Below are 26,171 nucleotides of genomic sequence, written 5' to 3'. Positions count from 1 at the left end.
CTGGTTTATTTCAGTTCACTCTTACTCTAGGGGTGTGGCTCTCAGTCCTACGACGTGGTTGTTCTGGGATCTCAGATGAAAGCCTTGGATGCTTCCCAAGGCCCCTCTGATTTGGCACGGCTTGAACTCTAGCCTTCATCTCCTCCGCACCACCTGGTGCTGAAATCTCTGCTCTGCCATTTAGCCGCCCAGTTGCTGTTTTCCTCTGCGTTTCCTGGAGCACTCTCTGTGTGTGCTCCAAGGAGGAGCTGGCTAAGGCCTCAAGGGCCACGTTAATGCTGTTACCTCCTCTCTGGAATGTTATCCTGCAAATCCCCGATGGTTTGGTATGCCTGAACTTCATCTTCTGTGTCCTCAGCCAGTAAGCTTCCTCCTTTCTAGTCTGTTCTATTCTACCTCACAATGAAATAGAAAACTCCCTCAGGAAAATGCCTGGGTAAATGTGCTGCTCACACTGGCCAGCTTCCCTTTTCCCGGGGATCACAGCCCTTCACGTCTTACCTGAGTCTCTCACTCTCCAATGCTTTCGAACAGTTATTTTATGTATATTGTTCAGATTTATGATTATTTTTTACTGTAGGGTTAGTTCAATATAACCTATGTCATTACGGCTGGAACCAAAAGTATTGCTTCTTTCAGAGGGCTCCTTATGAGCTACATTTTTAAGGGTAAATGAGACCTGAAGCTTACCTCTGAAATCTTTATTGTTTTATATTTTCTAATCTTTTATTACTCAAAACTTCTGTTTACATATATATCCAAGATCCTGGGATGCTGTGCTTTCTAGAGGCTGAGTAAATTTGAACTACCCTTCTCCCTAACACCATCCCTTGGGAAAAAGTCTCATGCTCTTGCTAGGCATATTATGGCTTTTAGGGAAGTTTATATTCCGCTGGTAACCTATGATTATGAATTCCTGCTCTCTGTTCTGCAACTCTGCTCTGTTTCAGACCCAAGTGGAACCCGGCCCCTTTCTTTAATTTCCATGCACACACAAACAAAAATATCCAATCGCGCAAGGTTTTTTGGTGGGTTGGAGCCTTTGTGGAAGGTTGGGCAATGGGTTCTAAAAGGAGGAATGTCTGCATAATGAAAATGCAAACAGTATAAATACAACTTGTCTATGTACCCTTCTTCTTAAAAATCACTTGGCCACTCTGCCACGTTGTTCAGCCCTTTGTTATTGCTCTCGCCTCTCTCCTCTCCTCTCTTCTGTGCTTTCCCTTCATTCTCAAATTCCCCACTATTTCTCATACGTATTAGCTTAACTCTTCCCTTTGGTTGCCTATGTCTTTGTAATTTTGCCTTCTAGATGTTACCTTTTACCCCAAGTAGCTTATAAACTATCAAGTGACATAGAGAGCTACCAGAACATCTGATGAAGAGAAACCTGATAGCCAACTCATTTTGAAACAAAGACCCAAAAAGTATTTTAAGAAATAGTTAAAATTAAGAAGGGATATGCATGTAGCAGTAAGCTATGACTCCTAGAACTGCGATAAATTATGTCACTTTAGAATGACAGCTCATCCAATCCCCATAGGAAAATTAAAATGTATAAAATACTTTCTAAGTTTGTGAAAAGGCTAGCTAGTACTGTTTTGACCTCATGCTAATTATGCATTTTATGCACTCAGTGTATTTTCTATATTTGCCCTTATTTATATCTCCTGGATGGCCCCAATAATGGCGTAGATTAATTTAGCTATTTCTGTCTATGCAGATATAAGAAATTAGCTTCACTGCTTCTCGTGGTAAACACTGTAAAATTGATTTTAGCACAAACTCATGTGTTATTGATTGTGAAATTTAGTTTGCCTTAGCATAAGAATTATGAATTTGTGATAAATAAAATGATTGACAAGTATCTAAAATATCTGTTTTTAAAAATTAATAATACTAATACACTGAAGCTGAGATATTGATATGGCTATACATAAATATCTGATGTGCTTTGCACGTGGTAGACACTGACTCGGTGGTGGTGTTGTGGTTGTGGAGCAATAAAAGGCAATTGTTGTTGAAAAAAGATGATAAATTCTCCAGTTTTACCTTTTTTTTTTTTTTTAAAGATTGGCACCTGGGCTAACAACTGCTGCCAATCTTTTTTTTTTCCCCCCGCTTTATCTCCCCAAACCCCCCCGTACACAGCTGTATATCTTAGTTGCACGTCCTTCTAATTGTGGGATGTGGGACGCCGCTCAGCGTGGCCTGATGAGCAGTGCTATGTCCGCGCCCAGGATCCAAACCCTGGGCCCCCACAGCGGAGCGCGCGAACTTAACCACTCGGCCACGGAGCCGGCCCCTCCAGTTTTACCTTAATGAGAGGTTTCTCAATGATGAAACCTATTAAATTTTGTATGTGTTGATCACTTCATTTTTTTCTCAATTTTCCATTATTATCATATAGTCTTAGCATAAAAAAATAATCTCCCCCTTCAGTCTCCCCACCTCTTTAGTAAAGAGAGGGCTATTTCCTGAGGGTCAGCGGCCTCTAGGTCAAGGTCTTTGAACTCCCCTCTCTAGCATGGCACGAGAGGTTATACCAAAATTCAGAGAAGGTTCCTGAAGCAGAGACATGGGAGCTCTTGAGGAACACCCACTTTCAGCAGCTTTTCTTCACTTTTGACATATTTGATGATTCTTGGGTAGTTTATGGTGCTGACCCATAGCAGCTCAAAACCTCAGCATTCATCGTAATATCCCAATTCCTCCACACCAACACACACACTCCCTCTATACCAAGCACCATGCTTAAGCAGTGTAGTTACAAAACTATATGCTTCAGAGTCTTAGCCCTCAAGTGAAACAAATACATATATAAACATAATTCACTGCAAAAGTTCCAGAGGGGTCATATGCATTAGTTAATGCAGATATAAATAAACATAATTGAATGTAAAAGTTTCGTGCTAATGGAAGAGTCAGCTTTGTGGGGGTTGCGTGCATGTGTGTGTGTGTGTGTGTATGTGTGTATGGTAGGTGCTGAAACGTATCCATTTGACCATGACCAATGAGAAGTGATATACTAGTTCTCCCTGCCTCTGTTCTTGTTCCCCAACCCTCTTCTATCCTCAAGGCTACAGGAGCAATCTTTTCAAAATATATATTAGATATGTCATTCTGTTGCTTAAAATATTTCAATGGATCTTCCATGAACTCTTAATAAAATCTAGATTTCTTACCATAGCTTTCAAGATCCTATGCATTCCAACCCCTGGCTGCCTTACAAACTCATCTGATGCCATCTTGCACCCAGCACTCCAGCAAACTGGCCTGCTTTCCCTTCCTTACATGGGCCAGGCTCCTGCCTGCCTTTTAGGCCTCAGGGCCTTTGCATGGCTCTTCTTTCTTCCTGCAGTGCTATTCCTCTGGCCTTAACTGACCACCTGCTCTGGAGTTTGCCTCTCCCAGTTATCCTCTGTCACATCACCTTGTTTATCTTTTTCATGGTAGTTAGCAACATCTGAAGTTACTTAATATGTATATTTTCTTTTTCCCGGTCAGTTTCTCCTACCAGAATGTCTGCTTTGTGAAGGCTTTATCTTATTCTATGCTATATCCTCAGTATCTATGTCAGGGCCTAGTGTAGGATCCACATTTAACATATACTTGAAGCTTGAATGAGTGAATGTCAAAAAGTTTACTTTGGGACCTGGAACCTATGTGAAATTTTGAGAAAATGAACAAAGTCCTGAAGACAGCAGCCTATGTAGCCAGTAAATGGAGTCTAAAATGAAAAGTAAAGGGAATTTAGAATTATATTTCTTAGAAGTAACAAAGCCAGAGAGTGTCGACAGTAGAATTTGAAAGAGAAGCTAAATTGAAAAACAGCTATTTTTCACTTCTCCTAAGTTCAGGACAAGAGGTTTTCAAAAGCTGTAGCAGGAATTTAAACTGAATAATAGAAAAGAAAAAAAAAACCCACCTTGCAATATAGGTAATGTAGTCCTCCAGGCGGTTTGGTTTAGCAGGTTGTGTGAATGAAAAAGGATCTGCCTTCAACTCTAAGCTCACGCACACGTTTTCCGTAGAAATAGATGCACCATTACAACACTAATACCCCCAGAAAGCAGAGAATCAGTACTGTTAACTGTTAAATCATTCTGAACTGTTGTTACTCACCTCACTTTTATTGCCCGGAGCATGAGGCTACAAACTTTCTAGGTGAAATGAATTTACATGTGGAAAATTCCAGGGTCTAGTAGAGCAGCTTATCTGTGGTTATGAAATACTTCGTCAAAGTGTAATAGATCTGTTGCCCTTAGTGATAAACTGTGAGGTATAGGGTCTGTAAAGATGGTCTGTATGATGAAATCTCATCATGTATTTCTCATGTTCCTTAATCAGCGTTAGCCTCAGTGGTATCTGAATGTGAACTTGTATTTCCCATCCGGGTCTGGACCCCATGTCTTTTTTTTTTTTTTTTTTTTTGAGGAAGATTAGCCCTGAGCTAACTACCGCCAGTCCTCCTATTTTTGCTGAGAAAGACTGGCCCTGAGCTAACATCCATGCCCATCTTCCTCTACTTTATAAGTGGGACGCCTGCCACAGCATGGCTTTTGCCAAGCCGTGCCATGTCCGCACCTGGGATCTGAACCAGCAGCAAAATGGCGAACCCTGGGCCACCGAGAAGCGGAACGTCCAAACTTAACCGCTGTGCCACCAGGCCAGCCCCCTGTACCCCACGTCTTTAATGTGCAAAGGTGAATCTTTATTTACAGTTTTCTATTTTCAGAAGGCAGCACCTATCTCAAATGCAAATATCATTGGAGAAAGCATCTAATTCCCATGCCCCATGGAGTTGTGTCCACTTGGACCTCTTGGCAATGGAGAATTTCTTGTGTAATTAAACTGTACTGTATGCATGAGGTTCAACTCCATGCTTCCTCCTTTAGATAAAAAGAAACCTGACTAGATCTTTCAAGCGAAGTCTGTCATTTGCCAGCATCTCTTTCCTCCTATGTGACCACATTACAATTTAATTCAAGATTGTACTGAAAAGGGAGTTATTTCCAAAAGAGGGACTTGGTTTAAATTTCGTCCCCATTTCAGTCTGAAATAAGATTGGGCTGCCTGGAAGCAATTTTCTTAAAAATGATTTACCAAATAGTAATAATTTTAAAAATTGTATCTGACAGCCCAGATACTTAGCTCTTCAAGAGTAGCCTGTGTGTAGGTGTGCGCCTACTGGAGCCTTGTGTCATAGGAGAACATGTTAATTCTGCACTTTTCTGAGATAAATGTTCTTAGCAAATTGCACATTGAAAGACTCACAGGTCACTTTAGCATGGCAGCTTTCCTTGCCATCTCCGGACCAACAGGTGTTTTGTTTATTAGTTGTGTATTTTCAAACACTCTCCCTTAGGGAGCAAGAACCCTTCCCTGAAATATCTTGTAGTGAACTGTTTTACCCACTGTTCACTTTCATGGTGCTTAAGACCCTGTCAGCTAGGATAGGAAAAGCTCAGTAAGTAATGACCTGGAAAGTTCACTTGCATCCGGGATATATTTTATGTTCTGAAACTCTTCTCCTATTGGGGTCTTTCAGTCGATTCAGAAGTCGTGGCCAACATAGTGCCTTGAAGGAAGAGATTGTGTTTCAATTAGTGTCCCCAGAACCTAATGTTGTGTTTATGCTCATGGCATTGAGTAAATGGAGACTGCTGTTGAGTTTCTTGCATTATTGTCATGTCGGACTTACTCTGACTGCAGCAAAATGACCCTCACTGCCCTCTTCTCTTCTAAGTGATTGCCTATGGTTCCTGCTTCATTCCCTCCATTATCAGTCTTGTTCCCATCTTCTTCTCCCTTAAAGAAGATCTCAGGGAGCACTGGACTCTAAGTGTACACTCCCCTGTAATCCTGAAGTTCTCTTTCTCCTGCCTGGTCCACTACCTCAGAGAGATGAAGGCGTTATACTCCTAAAAAGAAAAGAGGTATGCTCATCTCTTTTCAGACTAGACTGATTCTTTTTAAAATTTTTATTTTAAGACAGAGCTAGTGTGGGACATTGGCAAAAGGGCCAGCCTGAGAATTCTGTTAAGTTTTGGGGCATTCAGAATGAGCACATTGACTGTAGGAAATAGAAATCCAACTCAAATATAGCAGTGGAGGCAGAGGAAATTTATTGTAAGGATTCCAAGTATCTAATGGGATTAAATAAAACACAAACACACACAAAACATACACACACACAAAAACATGCACACCTGGATCTCAGGAATTCTTATAATCAGGTTCTCAAGCTCTCTTAGAATGTTCTCTCCATTTCTTACTTTTCCTTTTCTCTCCATTCTTCTCTCCTTCAGTAGACTTGTGGTCTTTCTTTCCTTATACAAATGTCAGGAAATAGCCAGAGATCCTCAATTCAAAGGACAGCAGATTAAGCTAGACTCTCTTCATTGTTCTAGATTCCTGTAGAAAGACTGAGTGGTTCAGCTTAAGTCAAGTCCCTATCCAGGTTTCATCAATTATTTTTGTGCGTGTGTATGTGTGTGCGGTGGGAGTCAAGGATGGAGGGAGTCCACATTGTAGTAACACAGTGGTTTCCAGGGCAGCTCAGTGGACTGAGGAGTTGTGATAAGAGACAGGATCCTGAGAAGAGGTGGGTGGTTAGAGGTAGTTATTGGACAAATGAAGCAAGGCCCGTGAACGTGTGAACTGTTGGTAATCACATCATTGTAAGTTGCACAATCATATCTCAGCAACATTTTCTTTGACACCAAATCCATTTAAATATATATTAAAAATAAAAACACATAAAATAGAGAACACACAAAAAGCTTAAAACCACCCAGAATGGGTTCATGTTTCATCTCCTCTGGATTCTCTCCTGTGTAGGCTTTTCTCAACCAAATAGCATGAGGCATATCCTGCAAAGAGATCAGCCATATTTTGATGATGTCTAGGGTATTTCAGCTTGTGTTTGCAGGTTGAACAGTGAGCAGTTCGATTTTTAAGCTCCTTACGGGGGAGAGGGTGTTAACTGGCTTGGGAAAGTCAGAGAATAAAAAAGGCCACCTGCCATCCCATAAACAAAACAAAAAAGTCTTTTCTTTCTCTACTTCCCTGGTTGCTTCCATCCTGCAGGGAACAACAGATGTTCAGCCTGAAATAAAAAGCATCAGATTTGCATATGCACACATATACACACAAATGGGCAGGGCTCAATTTATGTGCATTCCTTGAGAATGAAAAACTACCTGGGCTACATCCACCAAGAATAGTCTCCTGTGCCCCACAGTTACTTGGGGGACCAGGGTCCTCCATTCCACACTGCATTCTCGATTGTTGTGTAAGCCTTAGAAGCACAGAGCTTGCCCTCTTTAAGTTCTCTAGCCCGGGGTGGCAGAGTCCTGCCCTCCTAACAAAGGCTCTAGGAAATGAAGATGATGTTGATGCAGCTGATGGCACAGCAGCTCCCCTGAGCCAAACTGTATGCTAAGCACTTTACAGACATGAACTTTTTTTATTCTCACAACAACCATGGAGATAAGTTAAGTTCATGTACTAGACATGAAGACTAGTTAAGGATGAGGGAAGTCCAGGGTCCCTCAACAAGGAAGAAAGAGGGGTCAGAAACTGCAACTTCAATCCCAAACCATCCGAATCTAAAACCCAATTGAAACAGTGTAAGTTTGTCCATCAAAACAGAGTTAATTCATGCTCTGTCCCTTGATCCTATGAACGCTGAATGCCAGCTACATTGCAGGTTCCTGGAGCATTCACAGGAAACGTGTTTCCACAGGAAAATGTCTCATATGCCAAAGACAAGTAAAAAATGAACCACATAATTTTTTGATAATTCATCAAGCTTACACTTTTGATTTGTGCACTTTCTTCTGTATGTTATACTGTGGTGAGAAAGTTTTTCAAAAATGAATCATAAGAATTAACCAAGTTATAAGTGGAGAACTCAGTTGTATACATATAAATACCTTGACAGCAATAACTATATTTTATTCATCTTTGTAATCCTTTTCCAAGTGAAATTGCTGGCACAAAGTATGTGCTTGATGAATGCTTATTGGAATTTAGTTCATGTATTTCTGTAGAGATACGTATTTCCAGATCCACAGAATAATCGACTCTTACAACTGGAAGGGGTCTTGTGTAACATCTAATAAAACTTGGTTTTTCTCTCAATTACAAGTGGCTTCAGGAGGGGGGAGAAAGAAAATTTATTCACTCCCAGAACTAAAATTCCAGTCATTGATTAGCTATATAACTTAAGTGAATTGTATACCTAAATGGGTTAGAATATTCCCTTTGCACAAAGAGGACTTTCGCTTTTGGATAAAATCTCTCATTGACCATACTAAGCATGTGTTTCAAATAAGATTCAATCAAAAAATCAGAGTGTATCTCATTTGGTTTTAATTTCTCTTGTCAACTGAATATTTAGCAGCACATCTACTGAGGAGGAAACGATGCTAATATTTATTAAGTATGTATTATGAGTAAGACAATGGGTTTACATTACTTCATGTAGTTTAATTTTAATCTTTGCATCACCCCTGAGAGCTGGGATTACGTTTTGGCTCTACAGATGAAGGAACTGAGATATAGAATCAGTGAAAGAGTCAGACAGTGTAAAACCGAGTCCAATTCTGGTATTCTGAATCCTGGGACATTTGACCACTAAAGCACTCTTCCACAAATCAAAACATAATTCTCCTAAGAGGGGGCTGGTCTCCTTCAGACATCCTGACCTACAGCAGAAGCTATACTGAATTTCCAGAGTAACGTTCACTTTAATCTTCTTAACCTTAATGCTCTTACTTGTCACGTCTCATCAAAAACCCCACTGTACCTAAAGATTTCAGGAAGGACATCTCATTACCAAAAGGACAAGTAAGACAGCAGGACTATTCTAGCCTGTGTCCTCTCTACTGGGTTTTCTGCTTTTATTTGCTCGTAAATCCATCCGTTTATTAAATAACCCTGTGGCCGTAGAATAGCTCTAGGAGAATTTCTTCCCATTCAAGTATGTGCTTTTCAGGCTGCTATACACATCATTGTTCTTCATCCTTTCCTCGCTCCAAATTCAAGAGTAAATTTGTGAAATCTCCACTCCAGCATCATTTCAAATGTGCAAATAATATTTCAATTTCTTTCCAGACTCAGTTTTATACTTGGAAGAAGCTGGAGGCCTTCTTATTCATTGAAATAAATAAAAATCTCATTGGAGTGCGAACATATCACATTTGCCAATAAATAACACATCCTCAGTGCTTCCTGAACATGCACACACACTCATCCATGTACGTACAGTTATGTAGAGGAATTGAGAGTGTACGCGAAAGAAGCAATATTTTTAACTTAGAGTTTTGCTCACATTTCTCAATCAGTCTGCAAATATTTTACCTGTGGATATGTTAGGAGTTTTTAAAATTTTATTCTTTTTTTTCAAGAATTCGATCTCCTAGGACTTGTTAGAATATTCCTGAAGTTTTTCTGCAGTAAATATTTCACTCTTTGACATGTGCAAGTCTGCTAATATTTCACAGGTCATCCTTGGACATGTGCGACATTTCTTCTCACTAATCCCATAATTCTTGCCTCTAATCCCAAACCGAGACTCAACTGTTACATATAAAGTCAATGGGTGGTATGACTGAAACTGTTGTAAATGAGCTAAGTTCGCGGAAATTAAACTAAAATTAAAAACAAACTACAAGATCCCAGGATAAACATCTTTAATGGTGCTTTTCCTGTGAAGTTCCCCAAAAGGGTATAGACAGCAGATCCTATGAAATATGGTTGAGACAGTCTGCATACACCGCCACGCAGACTGTGCTCAGAGGGCAGATCTGGAAACCTCTGGTTTCATCAAATTTGAAGCCACTATTTGCTCACTATTTAAGCCCAACATTCTGGGATGCCAAAAGAGCGGTGGCTTTGACTGGAGGAAACAGCTGCCAAGTAGTCAGAAATATGAAGCAAACAAGATACAAGTTAGGGAGGATATTGAAGTACCTTGAAATTATCAATTGGAAGGCCAGCATGCTGTAATAATGACAATTCCATAAGGGCAGAGGGACGCGGGAGATGCAGTTTTGTCAAATGAATTGGGATTTAAAGGATTTGGTTTCTGTGTCGTTGAGAAAAATGATTAAGGAAAATTCTGAGATGAACATCTGCAAGATGCTAAGCTTTTAGTGATGTGGTAATCCCACTTATATCTTCCATCCTGAAGATTAAGGTCTTTAAAAGCAGAGCATATGGTGACCAATCTGTGGCACTGCATTTTGCCAGCATTCATAAACAGCCTCAAGTCTGACTAGTGCTAACAAAGCATATTTATATTCTGGGTTATACAGTTTACATTTTTTCTTTGAGGCTGTTAGTCACCCTTTTACCTTGATAGTACAAAATGGTAGCATCATATATGAAAAAAATCCAAAACACCCAAACAGGATTCTGTCAAAAAAAGCAGTGAATGCTGGGTAGTAGACTCAATGCACATAGGAGTTGTATGACTTGGAACAAGTTGCTTACCCGCAGTGGGCCTCCAGTTCCTCATCTCTGGCCTAGGTGATCACTAAGAAATTGTCTGGTTGGGTCAGGCTGAATGCAGTAACGGCCAACTCCAAGTCTCAGTGACTTAACACAATAAGTAGAATAAAAGACTTCTGAGTTCTGACTCATTCATCTCACAGTGTACACATGGTAGCTTTTCATTTGGTGATTTGAGGACCCAGCCTTCCTCTGTTTGGTGGCACCGTCATCACCTAGGCCTCAGAGTCCTCTGGAACTCAAAGTCCTCCACTAGATACTTCATACCTGACCAGCCAACCAGCTGAGAGAGAGAATATAGAGGCTCTCCCTGCATCCCTCAGGGGCGAGAGCTAGAAATGCCATAGATCTCTTCTGTTCGCATTCCGTTGGCCAGAATTCGTCATCTGGTTCAGCCTAAGTGCAAGCAGGCTGGGAAATCTCATCAAGCTGTGTGTCTAAAAGGATGCAACTGGTGAACAACCAACCAGTCTGAGCCACAGGCCCTTCTAGCATTAACTTTCTATTATTTTTTAATTCCAGTTTAAGAAAGCTTTTAAACACTGAGAAAGGTGCACAGCCAAGTTAAATTATTTGTTTTTGCTCCATGTGTGTGTTTTATTATTGTTTTAGTTTTGCCTTTAAATGAGAATATGTTCTTCAGGAAACACAGAATTGGCACACACACCATCGTGTTTAGTATTTTGAAGAAAATATGAGGGAGGAGTGGCCAATGGATGCAGCTTGCTGGATATATGAGTGTGCCATCATTTTAAGAAAGCCTGGCCTATAAGAATATGAATCTACAGAATTCGTTAAGAAATAGGAAGGTGTTCACACCTGAAAATATTTCTTCAATTTTTCTAAGCAGTTTACCACAGAGTCACTTTAACGGTGTTTCTCCGAGTGAAAATAAATGTTTGTTTAGGAATTCTGAATAAATTCTCGTAAAGGGGAGAGTGAGAGGAGGGGCAGAGGTTTCAAGGCAATGTTAGAGAGCCAGTGCCAAGGAGAACTCACACCTCCTGAAGATGTAATGGAAATTAATGGGGAAACTAGGACTTCCTCTGTGGGACTCCACGTGCCGTATTTTGGAAGCACCCTTATTACCTAAAAGGTGGCGCCTACACAGTTCAACTAAGGCCGGAACTGTTCCTTCAAAGAATCCAACTTTGCTGGTTTCCTGCAATCCCCAAAGAAACAACTTAACAAGCACAGTTTGATCCGGGAGATTGGAAACTTGAAAGACCAGAATTGGTTTGCACAGATTTGTGTAAATAGTTATGAAAGAATCATCCTTCCAATAGAGTCACTTGTACATATTTTGCAGTCATGGAAATAATAGCCTTAAAACTTGGAGAGAAAAGTTTGTTCTGAAGAGAATTATATGCATCCATTTGATGCGTGTAACTAAAAGAATGATGTCTTTATGTGATGCTATAAATAACTGAGTTAGATAGTTCTGTAAATTCAGAAGGACCCCACTATAAGAAGTTGCACCCATTCTAAATGGAAATGCCTTATTCACTGTTCACATTTTTATGAAGACGACTTCCTCAATGAATATCACTGTGACTTTCCCCAAACTTGGAAATGGCCACTTTGTCACTAGGTTGCCATGTGATAACTCTCAAAGCTTGTCCACATAGCTTAACTTCAGGAAAAGAGTCATTGCCTCACCTCTCCTCACAAACCCCTCCCTTAAATTTCTCACTATTTATTTTTAAAGGTTAAGGAAAAGTCTATCCTATGATGAAATCTCACATTCAAAAATATAAATTTACATGAGAAAAGAAATAGAAAATACACACTTCTGTATAAATAATTGGAGAATGATTTTTTTCCCCCAAAGGAAGCACGTTTTGGGTGAGAACATTATTAGGAAAGAGACTCAGAGAAGGAAATGAGATATATCAGATATATTTTATCTGTGACAATTTTTGTTCTGGAAGCTTCCTGGATTACCACTGGAGGAGCAAAAATGCCCAATCAGACAAGTTTCTTCCTAAATTTCAGTGGCTTGTAATCCTATTGTGAATCCTCACGAAGACTTGCTTTTAGGCAGCGTATAATTTGTCAGTAATATCTTCCTTACGGTGCCCCACACATCACCTGTGAGTCCAACGAAACCGTAACACAGGAAGCTTGGCCTCACATCTACTAACTGTGAGACTGTCTTCCTCCCTTAGAAAATGTCAAATATTTGGTCAAAGGGTGAATACTATGATGAACAATATTCTTCATGCTAAAGTTTCAAAGATATCTTTAATTTAAAAATGCATGCATGTCGTCGTGTAGAAGCTGCCTATGACCCCACTATCAAAGTCCTATATGGGGCCTCGTCTTATTTTCTGTGGCTAAGTGAGCTTAACCGAGGCACGGTGCTTCAAATAAGCAAACTAGCTCATTTCAGTTTGCTGGTTCAAACACTGTCTACAACATATAGGGCTGTTCAACTTTTTTGTTACAGTGTAAAATTGACAATGGGCTTCCTAGGCAGCAAATTAGGCATTTTGCATTAGCTTTAAAAGGGCCATCGGGAGTTGTGATGCTCAAACTTCTCACATTAAATCGAGCATCTTTCTTCACCGACCTGGTTTGGAACCAAAGTACTCAGCATGTACCCTGAAAATCTTATGAAATCAGCTATTGTGTTTCCTTACAATTACATAGTAGCTGATTTTACCGGGCTAACCAGGAGCCATTGTACCCTAATCAGAAGCGGGTCACTGGGGGGCATAGGATCGCAGCTCAATATAATGAGTTTAAACTGTGTAAATTCTTTTAGCACTGATTAGCCTGCTGAACTCCAGAATCATTGGTTTGGCACATAGCTCCTTAAGCCTGAAATCTTTAAAACTGTATGTTGTTGTTGAGAGACTTCTGGTTAGTTTTCTTCACATAAAGGTGTGTATTTTCCTTTCTAAAATGGTATGAACCACATGTTAGTAAATAACACTCTCTCCCTCAAAATCATCCTGCATTTTCCAAGTTTTCAAATGAGTATTAAGGGATTCCTTAGGGTTTTCTTTTAATTCCAGAGACTTGTAGTTTAGGCATTTGAATTCAGAAATGGGAAGTTAAAGTTGTTCTTGAGTTAATTTGTATATATTTGCAATGTCTTTTTGATCGTATTCATAGGCATGGACAATTTGAAAATGCCTTATCTTATTAGTTTGTGGAAAGTATTCCACTTAGTATTGTGTAAATAAAAGTTGTGTTTTTGTGGCCCTTCTGCTAGGAGAACAATTTGAGGAAAACTCATATTTAAAACCTTTATGACCTCTTTGTTAAGGAGTCCTACATATATTTTAGTTTCAAGCTGTACAAACCTATCTGTGTGCATGTTTAGTATCCATGACCTAGCTAATAAAACCCCATTCCCCACCAGGCCAATTCAAAGAAAACGTTTCTTCATAATCACTATGTCGATAGTAATATATTTAACACTTATTAACGTGAATTACTCTTTATGCCAGACACTGGACCAAGTATTCAACCAATGCAACGATGTGAGGATTTTTTTCACCATAAATTCTATGTGAGAATTACTTGTGGATAATTAAGTTGAGATTTTGAGACTTACACTGCCCTAAGGGCTCCATCCGAATGCTTTCTCTGCCTGGACAACCAAGGGAGACCTGGAAGGCATAGCGCCACCTAGTGGTCACTTGTGGCATGGAGGTTGGGCATTATGGCCAGAGGGAGGCAGGAAGTGGAGAAACGTGAATGTAGGGATCCGTGGAGAGTTTCAATGACAGAACCAAGAGAGAGGCACCTTTGTTATTGCTAATAGAACAGAAAAGGAGGGATAATTTTAAAAAGTCTTATTGTCGGTTATCAAATGTGTTGCCTTTAAGGTTCTTGAAACATACACACGAAAAATAAGAATTATTTTTTTCATTCGTTTTGGTTGCTGTACTGCGTTGCTCTTAATGGGACACATGCCAGATAAGGCCAACTGGGTCTCCAAGATTTGTTCAGTTTACACATATATATCTCATTTAATCCTCAAAATAACTGTGGATATCATCATTATTTTTGAGAGGAAGAAATGAAAGCTCACAGAATTTCAATTGACGGTGACTGACTTTAGTTCTGACCAATGGAATGGAAGTAGGAGTGACATGTCACTTCCATTGCTAGGGTGATCACGTGCCCAGTACGCCGTCCCCATACTCTCTCCCCCAACTCTCTCAAGCTGCCAACTGGATGATGCCAGGACAATCCTGAGACCACATGATGGCAGAACCACAAAATAGAAGAAGCCTGTGTCCCTGAGTTTACCACTTAGGGGAGGACTGCTAGACACACATCAAACTGTACATGAATGAGAAATAAAGTTCTTTTGTGTTAAGCAATTGAAATTTAGCACATTATTTGTTACCTCAGCATTACCTATCCTATCCCAATTAATATGCTTCCCAAAGTCATACAGCTAATAAGTGACAGGACTAGGAAAATCCAAACTCTTAACCACAGTGCTACACTACCTTCTAAATCTAGTATCATCCACCGGCACACAGACCTTTTATCATAATATACACCGCTGAAGAGTTTTTGTGGTGCTTCCTACACTATAGGTCCAGTAGCTGATTCTCCAGCTCTAGCAGTCAGCACACACTAAATTGAGGACTCGATTACTTGACTTGTATTTTCTGCATCAGAAGGAATAGTATTTATCTAAGGGAAGAGAATTCTTTTCTAAGCCCTAATAGTTTGTCTTGACCTCAAGGCTCAGGGTGAAATTGGGAAATGTCGGAATCATCCTTTTTTCACTAAAATCTCATTTCTGTTTCTAAGTTATAAAACAAATAAAAGAAACAATAGAAACTGTATTACACACGTAGGGTTTCAGACCAGCCTCAAAAATCTCTCCTTTGGATTAGATGGTGGTGAACTCTCAGCCTTGTTTAGTTGAAAATGAGAGCTCCCTTATCCAAAGCCTATCCTTCCTCCAGAGGTTGCCATGGCTCCTCCCATCTGCCACCTGCCACTGGTGTCACTCACTAATTATTGGCACCTCCACTTGAGTCTACATGAGAAGGAAGCAAATTAGAAATGAAAATGAGACCTATTGATATGCTACTTGCCTATATTATATGACAACTATTTATGGTTTTGTAAGAGTGGACATTTTAATCATGTGAGTTATGGGGTTATTTATGAGTATCCTTCATTCATATTCTGTTTGTCCCAAACAGCCCAATACTGGTGATGTTGCTGTCCAGTGAACAAGATAAAATATGTGATAATCCCTTTTTCTGAATGGGGACATGTGTTCCTTCAATCTGCTTTGTGCCTTAATCAGTGTGGCATTATTAACAAAGCAGAGGATATTATGAATCAGTCAGAAAGAAGAGCTTGTAATTCACAGCTCACTTCCCAGTTGAGCAATCAGCTGTAGATAACATTCCTACCAGAGCACTTTAGTGTTTTATGAGATTCCATAACTGAGGGGACATTTGCGGACTCAGGAGCTGTGAACCAAGTAAACAACGGAAATAGATTCCCTACCTTCCTTGGGCCACTGATCCTTTGGGTTACAGTGTAGGATTCCTAGATCCATGTGGGTTCCATTCACATTTGCTTCCTTCCTGCTTCATAGTAGTCAACTTCTTGGTGGTTCAGCCTTTTGAAAACTACTTGAGAGTAAGGAGAGTTTATGTAATGCCTCCCCACCATTGAAAAACCACTCAAGTTTCTTCTAAAGGTAGGGCATTAGCATGGAAGGTGGAGGCCCCAAAGCTTATTGTCATAGTACCATCTGTGAGAATTCAGAGGCATTTTAATGGATGGAGGAAATAGATGAAAGAAATCCGAGAGCTTCTTTCTCAAGTAGAAGAATTCATGAAAGTCCTAATAGCAGAAAAATTTCCTTGGCTGGCCCCGTGGCCAGGTGGTTGAGTTCGCACACTCCACTGCAGGCGGCCCAGTGTTTCGTTGGTTCAAATCCTGGGTGCAGACATGGCACTGCTCATCAAACCATGCTGAGGCAGTGTCCCATATGCCACAACTAGAAGGACCCACAATGAAGAATGTACAACTATGTACCAGGGGGCTTTGGGGAGAAAAAGGCAAAAATAAAATCTTTAAAAAAAAAAAAAGAAAAATTTCCTGTTAAGGAATTTAAGAACTTGAAAAAATGAGTTGGGTGGCCAAGATCAGGTATGAACCTATGAACGCTCTTATAGAAATGTCTTCATTTAGTAAAATAGAGAATATTAAAAAATACAATGGTATTTTTCACACCTGAAATTACTATAATTTGATTATGTCTGATTTGCATTTGCAATTCAAGCTCAGTAGTAGAATTGTGAGGACTTCTTTACACAGTTTCGTGTGAGAGAGACTCAAAATGTCTAAGACTGCCTTCCTCAAAACTTTTCAAAACCTTTGAGTTTTCTTCTAATTGACAGAAAAAGAAAATGGAATCGATAAACATTTTCTATCTAAAAGTATATCTATGCTTCCCCCCCGCCCCCACCCGGGGAGAGAATGCCTAGAATTCATCAGATTTCCTGAAAAATTTGTGACTCAGGAGAAGTTAAAGAGGGGCTTGGGCAATGTAGGGGAGGAACACATTTCCTCTACCTGCTGTGGGTTCTTCTGGCCAGAGATCGAGTTAAATTCACATGAGACAGAATAACAGGAGAAAACCAAACAAAGCTTTATAACATGAATACATGGGAGAGACCCAGAAAAACTCAGTAACTCGCCAAAATAATGAAAGCTCTCACCTTAAATACCATCCTCAGCTAAGGACAAAGGAGGGTGTTGGGGGATGGGGGCAGTCAGTTATGGGAGATTATCAGAAGAGCACATAAACAAAAGTAAGGTTATTATGCAGACTTAAGTCCTTGCCTTCCCTGTCGATAAGAGTTTCTAGAGATAAAGTCATCTCCCCTTCTTCCTGGTACAGAGAGGGGGACACTTTTACAGATGGAGATTTCCTTTACAAATGTAAATGTCTCCTAACAAAGGGTAAGTAAATTCTACTTTTCAGAGTTTCTCTCATGTCTGCAGTTTTTAAAGGTAACCAGCCCAAAATAATCCTCATGCCAAAGAGACATATCTTGGGGTGGCCAATTCCAGGCCCCCACAGCAACTTAGTATCGTGAGATTTTTGGGTCTGCTTCATGGCAATCATCAAACTGTGTGCCAGATTAAATTCCACAATATATCAGGCATTTAGTCTTACAGCCCAAGTTACAGGGAGGAGGTACCCGAGAAAATTTATGATTCTGTGTAGGGTACATGGAAAGTCAGGATGCAGGGCCTCTGGCAGAGGTTGTGCAACTAATTGGGCAAGTCATCTCATCTTCTTGGGCCACAGTTTCCACATTTCTAGTTGTAGAGTTGGACTAACTCAGTGGTTTCAAACCTGACCTGGAGTCCTGAGCCCCACCCACCACCAACTGAAAGAGACTGGCTGGGGTTGGTCCTCTGGAATCTGATTTGTTTTAGGAATGCTCTTCAAAGCATTCTGTTATTTGCCAGGCATGTAAACCATTGTAGCAAACACTCTTTAGGGTCACTTCTAGCTTTAAAAGACTGAGTTTCCCTTAAACTAATATTCTCTGCCCTTGGCAGAATCTAGATCAGCATGAAGTGTTAGCCAACAGAATGAACATGTCCTGGCACTCTTTTTAAATACATGTAATTAATACTATATGTAAATGAAATGTTTTATTCAGAGAGCTTATCACAGTAGTGTTGGCTATATGATGTATACTTATGGCATAGGATTGCTATGAAAATTAAAGGATGTGGCTGGGGAGCATTTGTCAGGGTGCTGATCACATAGTGAATACTTAACGGATTGATAAGTGGTAGGATGATAATAACAGTGACATTGGTTAGGAGATCTTGCTACTCAAAGTGTGCCCTGTGGGCCGGCAACATGAGTATTATCTGGGAGCTCATTAGAAATGCAGAGTCTCAAGCCCTACCGAGACTTTCTGAATCAGAATGTGCATTTTAGTGAGATCCTCAGGTGATCTGTGTACACAGATAAGTTTGAGAAGCACTGATTTAGAAAAACAGCCTTGGGATTCAGCAACTTGACAGAACTCATACTAGTAGGGCCTTTCTCCCCCACCCCACCTCCCCCGTCAGAGGCCATCTCTGACCTGGAGCTCTTCAGGCTTTCTGCATTCTACTGGGATGTTCTTTGATCCAAGCTGCAACGGAAAGTTTGTAAAACACATTTTTGTGTCTACCATAGTAGCTACAACACTGTAATTTTGTTTTATTTTTCACATTTTTAATTATTCAGCTGTTTTATTTGTCATCATTTAGGGAATTATTACAAAACTTATGTCTACAATGCTTCTGATTAATGCATATTTAGGCAACTAAGCAGATGCAGAATGGGTTGACTGCTTTGATAAAATTAAACATTGATGAAACATATATTTGCAGAGCGATAATGATGCCAGCATTTGTATAAATAATAACATCTATTTCCCTAACCATCTAGGAAAAAAAAAAAATCAGTGGGAGGGTGACAGAATTACCAAATATGTCTCTCTTGCTAGGCAGATCATTTTCAAGTGCAAGGTTTGTGTGTGTGTGTGAATAAAATTATGTTAATTTATAGTATCTATTTGCCACTTGAAAATGAAAGAAGTGTATTTGAGCAAAAAACAATGCAGATGAGACCTGAAGCATGTTTCCAGGGTATGGCAGAATTTCCAGAGCTTTGCACATCATGGAAGGTGCATGTTTTTTAATGCACTTCTCCACAGTACCGCAGTTTGATTTTATACAAGATGTGTCCTGAGAGCCAAGTTTAAGTGATTCTCCATTACACATTTGTTTTTTCACATTTTAGCGTCTCTGAAATTAGGATCTGTCTCCCAATGGATAGCATGTCACAATTTGATTGGGAGGATTTTTTTTCTTCTTTATAATCAATGGGATCTTACTTTCAATTAAATAGGGGATTAGGATCCCCCATGAACTTAATCCTAGTCTACAAGGAACATCGTAGTGAGTAAAACAAATGGGACAGAAAAGGACCCATCATCTCTGCCCGTATTCAAGTAAGAAGGGGAGGCGGATAAGTAGAAAGAAATGAGATTAAACGAAAAAAGATTCCATGGGTTTCTGTTTTCACAGAGCCAGAGAGAAAAAATCATAGAAGAGAGAACTTAGCAAAAGGGCAGTTTAGAGAGTAAGGGAATAAGAAACAAAAGGAGAGTGAATGAAGCAATAAGATGGAAAATATAGCCAATAAGCCCCCTATTTTGATCATTATTTCCTAGATGCGATGTCCTGTCCTAGACGTTTAGTTTGCTGCTCTCTTTTCTTATCACACACACTGGGCAGTAGAGCTCCTGGAGGGTGGGGTGTGGGAGGTGTTTTCAGCATCTTTCAGGAACTATGTTCTCTGGTCTACACAGGTGGATCGGTTGTCCCCCATCCTCTGAACTTCCATCTCTTTCCCCTGCCTCCCACCTTGCACCCAGTCTCAAACCATCCGGGAAGGTTTAAATGATTGTTACAACTTCCGCTTGTTTGTTTGTTCTTTCAGGTGATATCAAGATTGTCGAACAAATCTACCATCTCACAGGTATGGCTTTTGTCAAAGAGTGAAATGTTTATCTAAAATCTGTAGGACTTCCATTAAATGTGTCTCTCCCTTGAGAGTTTTATGTATTTGCTTTTGACTTTCCCTAATACACTTCCCAACGAGCCATGTGGTGACAGACTTTCTTGAGTTTGGCAATAGAGAAGAATTGAAGCTCATATATCTATTTAAAGGTTTTATTGTTAGTGCTGAGAAGTAGTTTGTCACCAAAACCTGCCAAAAGTAGCAAAGTCTTGAGGTATTGATTTTAGAAGTCCTTTCATTGTGTTTGAAATCAGCAGTCAAATAGTTTTCTTGTAAATATCCAGTGGATGGTACAACATAATTATCCTTAATGTAAAAAACATGGTTTAGAGATATTCTGGGAGTAGTTTCACTTGAGCTCTTAAGACAGTCCAAATATTTAAGTAGCTTCCAATTTCACAGAAAACTTTCCCAAAGAAACAGTGATTTGTTTATTTATTATCTAGATTTTTATTACCAATAATCCTGTGACAGGAATCCTATAAACAGCTCCTTTTCTTGCTCTGTACTATTCTTGAGGCAGAACCCAACTTTCACACACACATACACACACACACACACACACACATGCATACAGAGGCACACAAATAAATCAAGTTACATATGACATTATGAAGACATTGATAATTTACTGAAGACGGTAATGGACGGAGCAAACCTTCTTTTTTTTCTTTTTTTTGAGGAAGATTAGCCCTGAGCTAACACGTGCTGCCAATCCTCCTCTTTTTGTTGAGGAAGACTGGCCCTGAGCTAACATCCGTGCCCATCTTCCTCTACTTTATATGTGGGACGCTTACCACAGCATGGCTTGCCAAGTGGTGCCATGTCCACACCCAGGATCTGAACTGGTGAACCACGGGCCACTGAAATGGAACATGTGAACTTTACCGCTGTGCCACCGGCCGGCCCCAGGGTTTACTTTTAATACCATTGAGAAACTTCTTAAGAGCTCCTAAAACATCTCAGTGCTTTCAACTAAGTTTCTCTCTGACCCTAGTTGTCTTCTCTCTCTCATCTCTACAAAATCCCTCCTCAGGAACTAGCAAAATGGTCATTATGTTTCAACTCTTCTCAACAGCCAGCCTTCCCTCACTATTGTACCCCTTTTCCCCAGACCTTTCCTATGTTCTCTTTCCCATGAAGAGAAATTTAGCCTTCTTTCAGATTTTCCAGTTTGAATTCCTCAGCAATTTATTGTGCGCTGAAAATGAACATCCCTCCCAAGAATATCCTATCCTTAACTTAAAAAAAAAATGTTATGTGTAATTTAGGCTGAGGTTCATTTGAAATATTAAAACTACCAGAATAACCGGAGTTTTCAGACAATTGATGTTCATTTCTCTCTCATGGAGAAGTCCAGAAGTGGGCAATATAACAGTGTGTCAATAGGGTCCCACGCTGTCTTCTTCCTGCTTCATCATCTTCAACATATGGCTTCTTTCTTCAAAATCTCCTTCTTCTCTAAGATGACTGCTGGAGATCCATCCATTTCATCCATATTCCAGACTAGAAATCAAAGACATGTGAAAGAGTGAGATAGAGGCTCCCCTCTTTTAGGAGCCTTCCTACAAGTTCCTTATAACATGTCTACTTACATGCCATCATCCCAGAACAGCCTCATGAGACAAACCAAGAAACAAGAGAAGCTGAAAAAGGTGATCTTTGAGCGGGGTGTGTCGTTGCTAAGAGTTCTCTTAACTAAGAGAGAAGGGGAGATTATGTGAAACTACATAACCAGTGTTCTCTGTAGCACCTGCCCTCATGTAAATGTTTCCATTTTCTTCATGATCATCATCACAAGGGGAAGCAGTTATTAAGCATTTTCTGTGCTTTTGGCTGCTGTACTTCCATTATCTAATGTTTAATTTTTTCCTCACACTATTCCGAATTTTCTGCTGAGGAAACCAAGGTTTAAACAGTTGTATTACTTCACCAAGGCTATAAGTAGTAAATCACAGGACTTCTGGGACTGTGTGACCAAAAATCCATGCATTCAACTACTAGATTTTGTTCTGCTTCCCCTTTAGTCAAGAGGGGTTTGATTGAATCTGAGCATTTATGAGTTTGACATGACTATCCCAGCAAATTGTCTTGAGCTAAATTAGAGATTTCTTTCACTATGGTTATAAAAACCTCATTGCCCTCATGGAAGCATTTGTCAAGAGAGGATGAAGGGGCAGATAGAAGAGAAGGAAGAGATGTGTGGTTGAACTTTACAGCAGTGTATACGCAGGTGAATCCAGCTACACAAGGGAAGTAGGTGTTTCTGTCTAGCTGGCCTGAGGAAAGCAACTGATACTCCTGCCTAGAAGCTGCATGTGGGGCTGGGTGTTTAATAATGAAATAAATTTGAGTCCTGTCTGTAATGATGGTAGGAGGGGTAACTTATTCTTGGCTTAAGTAATATTGGCTGTCTTGATCACAAGAGTCAGTATCTAAGCAACTTGTCTAAGGTACCAAGTCTCCATGACAAAATGGAAATACGAAATTTAAACAAACTCGTAGAGATACAAACACCATAGGTTATTAGTTGGAGGATTCTGTCAGGGCCAATGGAAGCTCCTTGAAACAAAGGAATGATTAAACTGCCAATGCAAATGTAAACACAAGTCCAATTCGAGAATGTACTCATTGTTGTTCATTGCTTTGATAAGTTTGCCCTGTTGCATCTTTACTGAGTGAGCTAACTTTTCCATTCTACGATACTGGTATACAAAAGTTTCCCTGAAATTTCTCGTAGGTCCAACTTTTGTTAAAAGCATAGCATTGTAAAATGTTGTGTAAAACAAACAACAAATAAAAGCAAGACCATGACTATCCCAATAAAGACTAATGGCATCACCATTAATTAAAAGAATCATATCTAGTTGGAAAGTCTCATAATGCCATTGCCTCAAGAAATTTTGAGCCATTAAGATTAAAATACAGGGCCGGCTCCGTGGCCGAGTGGTTAAGTTTGCGCGCTCCGCTGCCGCGGCCCAGGGTTCGGATCCTGGGCGCAGACATGGCACCGCTTGTCAGGCCATGTTGAGACGGCGCCCACATCCTACAACTAAAAGGACATACAACTAAGATATACAGCTGTGTACAGGGGGGGTTGGGGAGATAAAGCAGAAAAAAAAAAAAAGATTGACAACAGTTGTTACCCCAGGTGCCAATCTTAAAAAAAAAAAAAAGATTAAAATACAAATAACTTCATGAGTAACCCAACCATTTCACTTCGCAGCTATAGACTAAACTGAATGAGCCACCACAAGTTCAAGTACATTTTTTATATCTATCATTGTAACTGTTATAGTAAAATCCACATATACTAAAGAACCAACTGTTTATTAAGATGAGGTAATAACCACAACAGATCATGAGATTTAAATAGTACTCTTAGATCTTTTCAGTTTGTTGTCTTATTTTTCTTAGAAATTATGATGAGCAGGTATAATTGATTATATCCTCAAAAGAAACTGAGGGACAGAAAAATGAATCGACCTTTTGGAGCAGGGAAGCCATGCCTGGGGCAGAGCAAAAAACACGTATTCGTATAGTGACTCTGCTGAGGGCCACTAGCTTAGCTGTTTGGTGTTCTCTCGGCCCACCTCTCCATCATTACCTCTGTTGTCCTTGCCTGTCCTCTTGCTTGCTTCTTCTTAGCCTATAAGGTTGAATGACTTCAGCCAAGAGTCCAAGGATGGGGTTTGGCAAGACTTTCTCCTTCCTTTCCCAAGGCTCTTCAAGGGGAGCAGATCAAATCGTTTGCTCCATTTCCTGCCAACTAACTCACAAGAATAAGGAGAACAGGAAACAGAGTAACTGAGGACACTTCTGATCTTCTTCCATCTCTGTGATCCAAAATAGGAAAGATTTTTACTCTCAAGGATAATATAATTTTACTGGTTGATCTCCACATAAAGGTCCACTGAAAACCCTATAACTTTAAAATAACAAGGCCCAAGATCTTCCAGTAAAATTGATAATGTCTTTATTCCTAAGAGTATGCCATCATATACTATTACAAGTGGCAGGCTGATTAAAATCTAGAAGAAAACCTTGTAAAATGCACCTTTCACGCAGAGTTTAAAAGGCCAAGAGAAGGTTGATGGGATAACCTCGGGAAAGCAGAGCAGGTAAGCCTGGGGAAGATCAGAAATGCGGAGACTTTTAAAACCCTAATAAATAATAGCAAAATCCACAAGTCTTTGGTTTTAATGAGAAGAAAGTCGCTAAGACTTTTACTTTGTTCAGATGGGACCTCCAGCGTAAGTGTTATACCTCTCAAGAAGTCTTTGCAATCTGCACTAATCTATGTTATCCACTGATTTAGTCAGAGCCCAAGGGAAATGGCAGCATCAACAAGAGACTCCCATCCATTGTGGAAGATGAGGAAGAGGAGGAGGAGGGGGAGGAAGAGGAGACAGCCTCCCTCTCTCCCATCTACACCAGGGGATCCTCCTCTTCACGCAACAAGAAGGTTGGAAGCAATAAAAGCTATCTAGGCTTAAGCCTGAAGCAGCTGGCTTCAGGAACAGTGCCGTTTCACTCACCTATCAGAGTCTCCAGTTCAAATTCTCCAAAAACCAAACAGGAAACTGACCCCCCTAACCAGGGTAAAAGGAAAGAGAAGAACTTGAAACTGCAGCTTTCGACTTTGAATAGTGCTGGACCCCCAGACCTCAGTCCAAGGTAAGAGCACATCATATAATTCTTTCCCAGGTGAAAATGGCTGCCTTTTATTCAGACAAGAATCTGGCTAGTAAATTATTCAGCCTTCTGGGCCTTTCGACTGCACAGCTTCCTAGCCTGGGATCTTCAGCTTTCCTGAATTTTGTGTGCAATTTCTGCCTCTATGTGGAGGTGTGCGCAGCAGGAGAATAAATAGTTTAGTCGTATTCTCAAAACAGTCCATTAAATATTCAGAATTCCTTTTCTACTCCCTTCATCCATTTAGCTCTACTTAATATTATAAATGTATATTTCTACATTGTAATTTTATCATTTATAAATTTATAATGAAAATAAAAGAGATGGAACAAAGCCCATTGACGTTATCCCCTCATATCTCACCTTACCCAAAGTTTTATGAAGCAATGAGCTGAAATTAAGGAGGGAATGAAGTGCTGATTTTCATTTTTCATGCTAGTTGCTTCATTATTGTGGATGACTGAAGCTTAGTTTTAGTTCTGACCTCTTCAGTAGGTAACATGCCATGGCTCTATTTTTAATCTAAAAAAAAATTTACTTTAGGATCTACTAAAAGTGATAGAGAGGGTGAAAAACCCTGACTCAGAAAATATGAAGGGAACAGGATGGTGCACTAAGCAATTGTAAAAATCACAATGCAGCTGTGTAATAACTTTTTGCTATTAGTACTGTCCAGTCGATTCTGACTCCTAGCGACCCTGGGTACGAGAGAGCGGAACCCTGCCCAGTGTTTTTGCACCATCCTCTCACCTTCTGATGCTATATCAGACAATGCTCCACTGTTGTTCATAAGGTTTCCATGGCCAGTTTTGTCAGAAGTGGGTGACCAGGTCCTTCTTCCTAGTCTGTCTTAATCTGGAAGTTCCACTGAAACCTGTCCCCCATGGATGACCCTGCTGTATTTGAAACACCGGTGACATAGCTTTCACCATCACAGCAACATGCAGCCACCATAATAGGACAACCGACAGATGAGGAATAATAAATAGAAGCAAGAAAAAAACATATTGAATGTTTCCTACGTTCCATGTACTCTGTTAGGTAATTTTACATTCACTATTGCATTTAGTCCTCTCAGAAATTCTATAAAGTAGTTCATATTATCTTTACTATAAAGATCTAAGAAGTGAAACTTGAAGGTTAAGTATTTTGTCCAAAATCTCATAGATGAAGTTCTGAAATCTGGATCCAAATTCTGTTTTTCTACTTGTAAGGCAAGTGATCCTTGTGATATACAATATATTTGATTATTCATTTGAAGAACACAATTTATCCATTCAGAGAGAATATTAAGAAAAAATAAGCAAAACAGGCTTAGTGAAAAGTAGGTGGACATTCAAATGTTAGGAATTCAGTT

General features: G+C 39.9%; 1 protein-coding gene across 2 annotated transcripts in view; it reads left to right on the top strand.

The window, feature by feature from the left end:
• The window catches only part of KCNH8 (potassium voltage-gated channel subfamily H member 8), a 338,959-nt gene that overhangs the window by 282,930 nt on the left and 29,858 nt on the right, over positions 1 to 26,171 (top strand). For both annotated transcript variants that reach the window (XM_070493015.1, XM_070493014.1), the window contains 2 exons: positions 20,039 to 20,077; positions 24,438 to 24,796. In XM_070493015.1, coding sequence (XP_070349116.1) covers positions 20,039 to 20,077; positions 24,438 to 24,796 — 398 coding nt within the window. The remainder of the gene's footprint in view (positions 1 to 20,038; positions 20,078 to 24,437; positions 24,797 to 26,171) is intronic.

This window comes from Equus asinus, chromosome 21 (assembly GCF_041296235.1).
Source record: "Equus asinus isolate D_3611 breed Donkey chromosome 21, EquAss-T2T_v2, whole genome shotgun sequence".
Classification (NCBI taxonomy): Eukaryota; Metazoa; Chordata; class Mammalia; order Perissodactyla; family Equidae; genus Equus; species Equus asinus.
The sequence above is the reverse complement of the archived record's forward strand: the minus strand, read 5'-3'. Positions and strand labels throughout refer to the sequence as shown.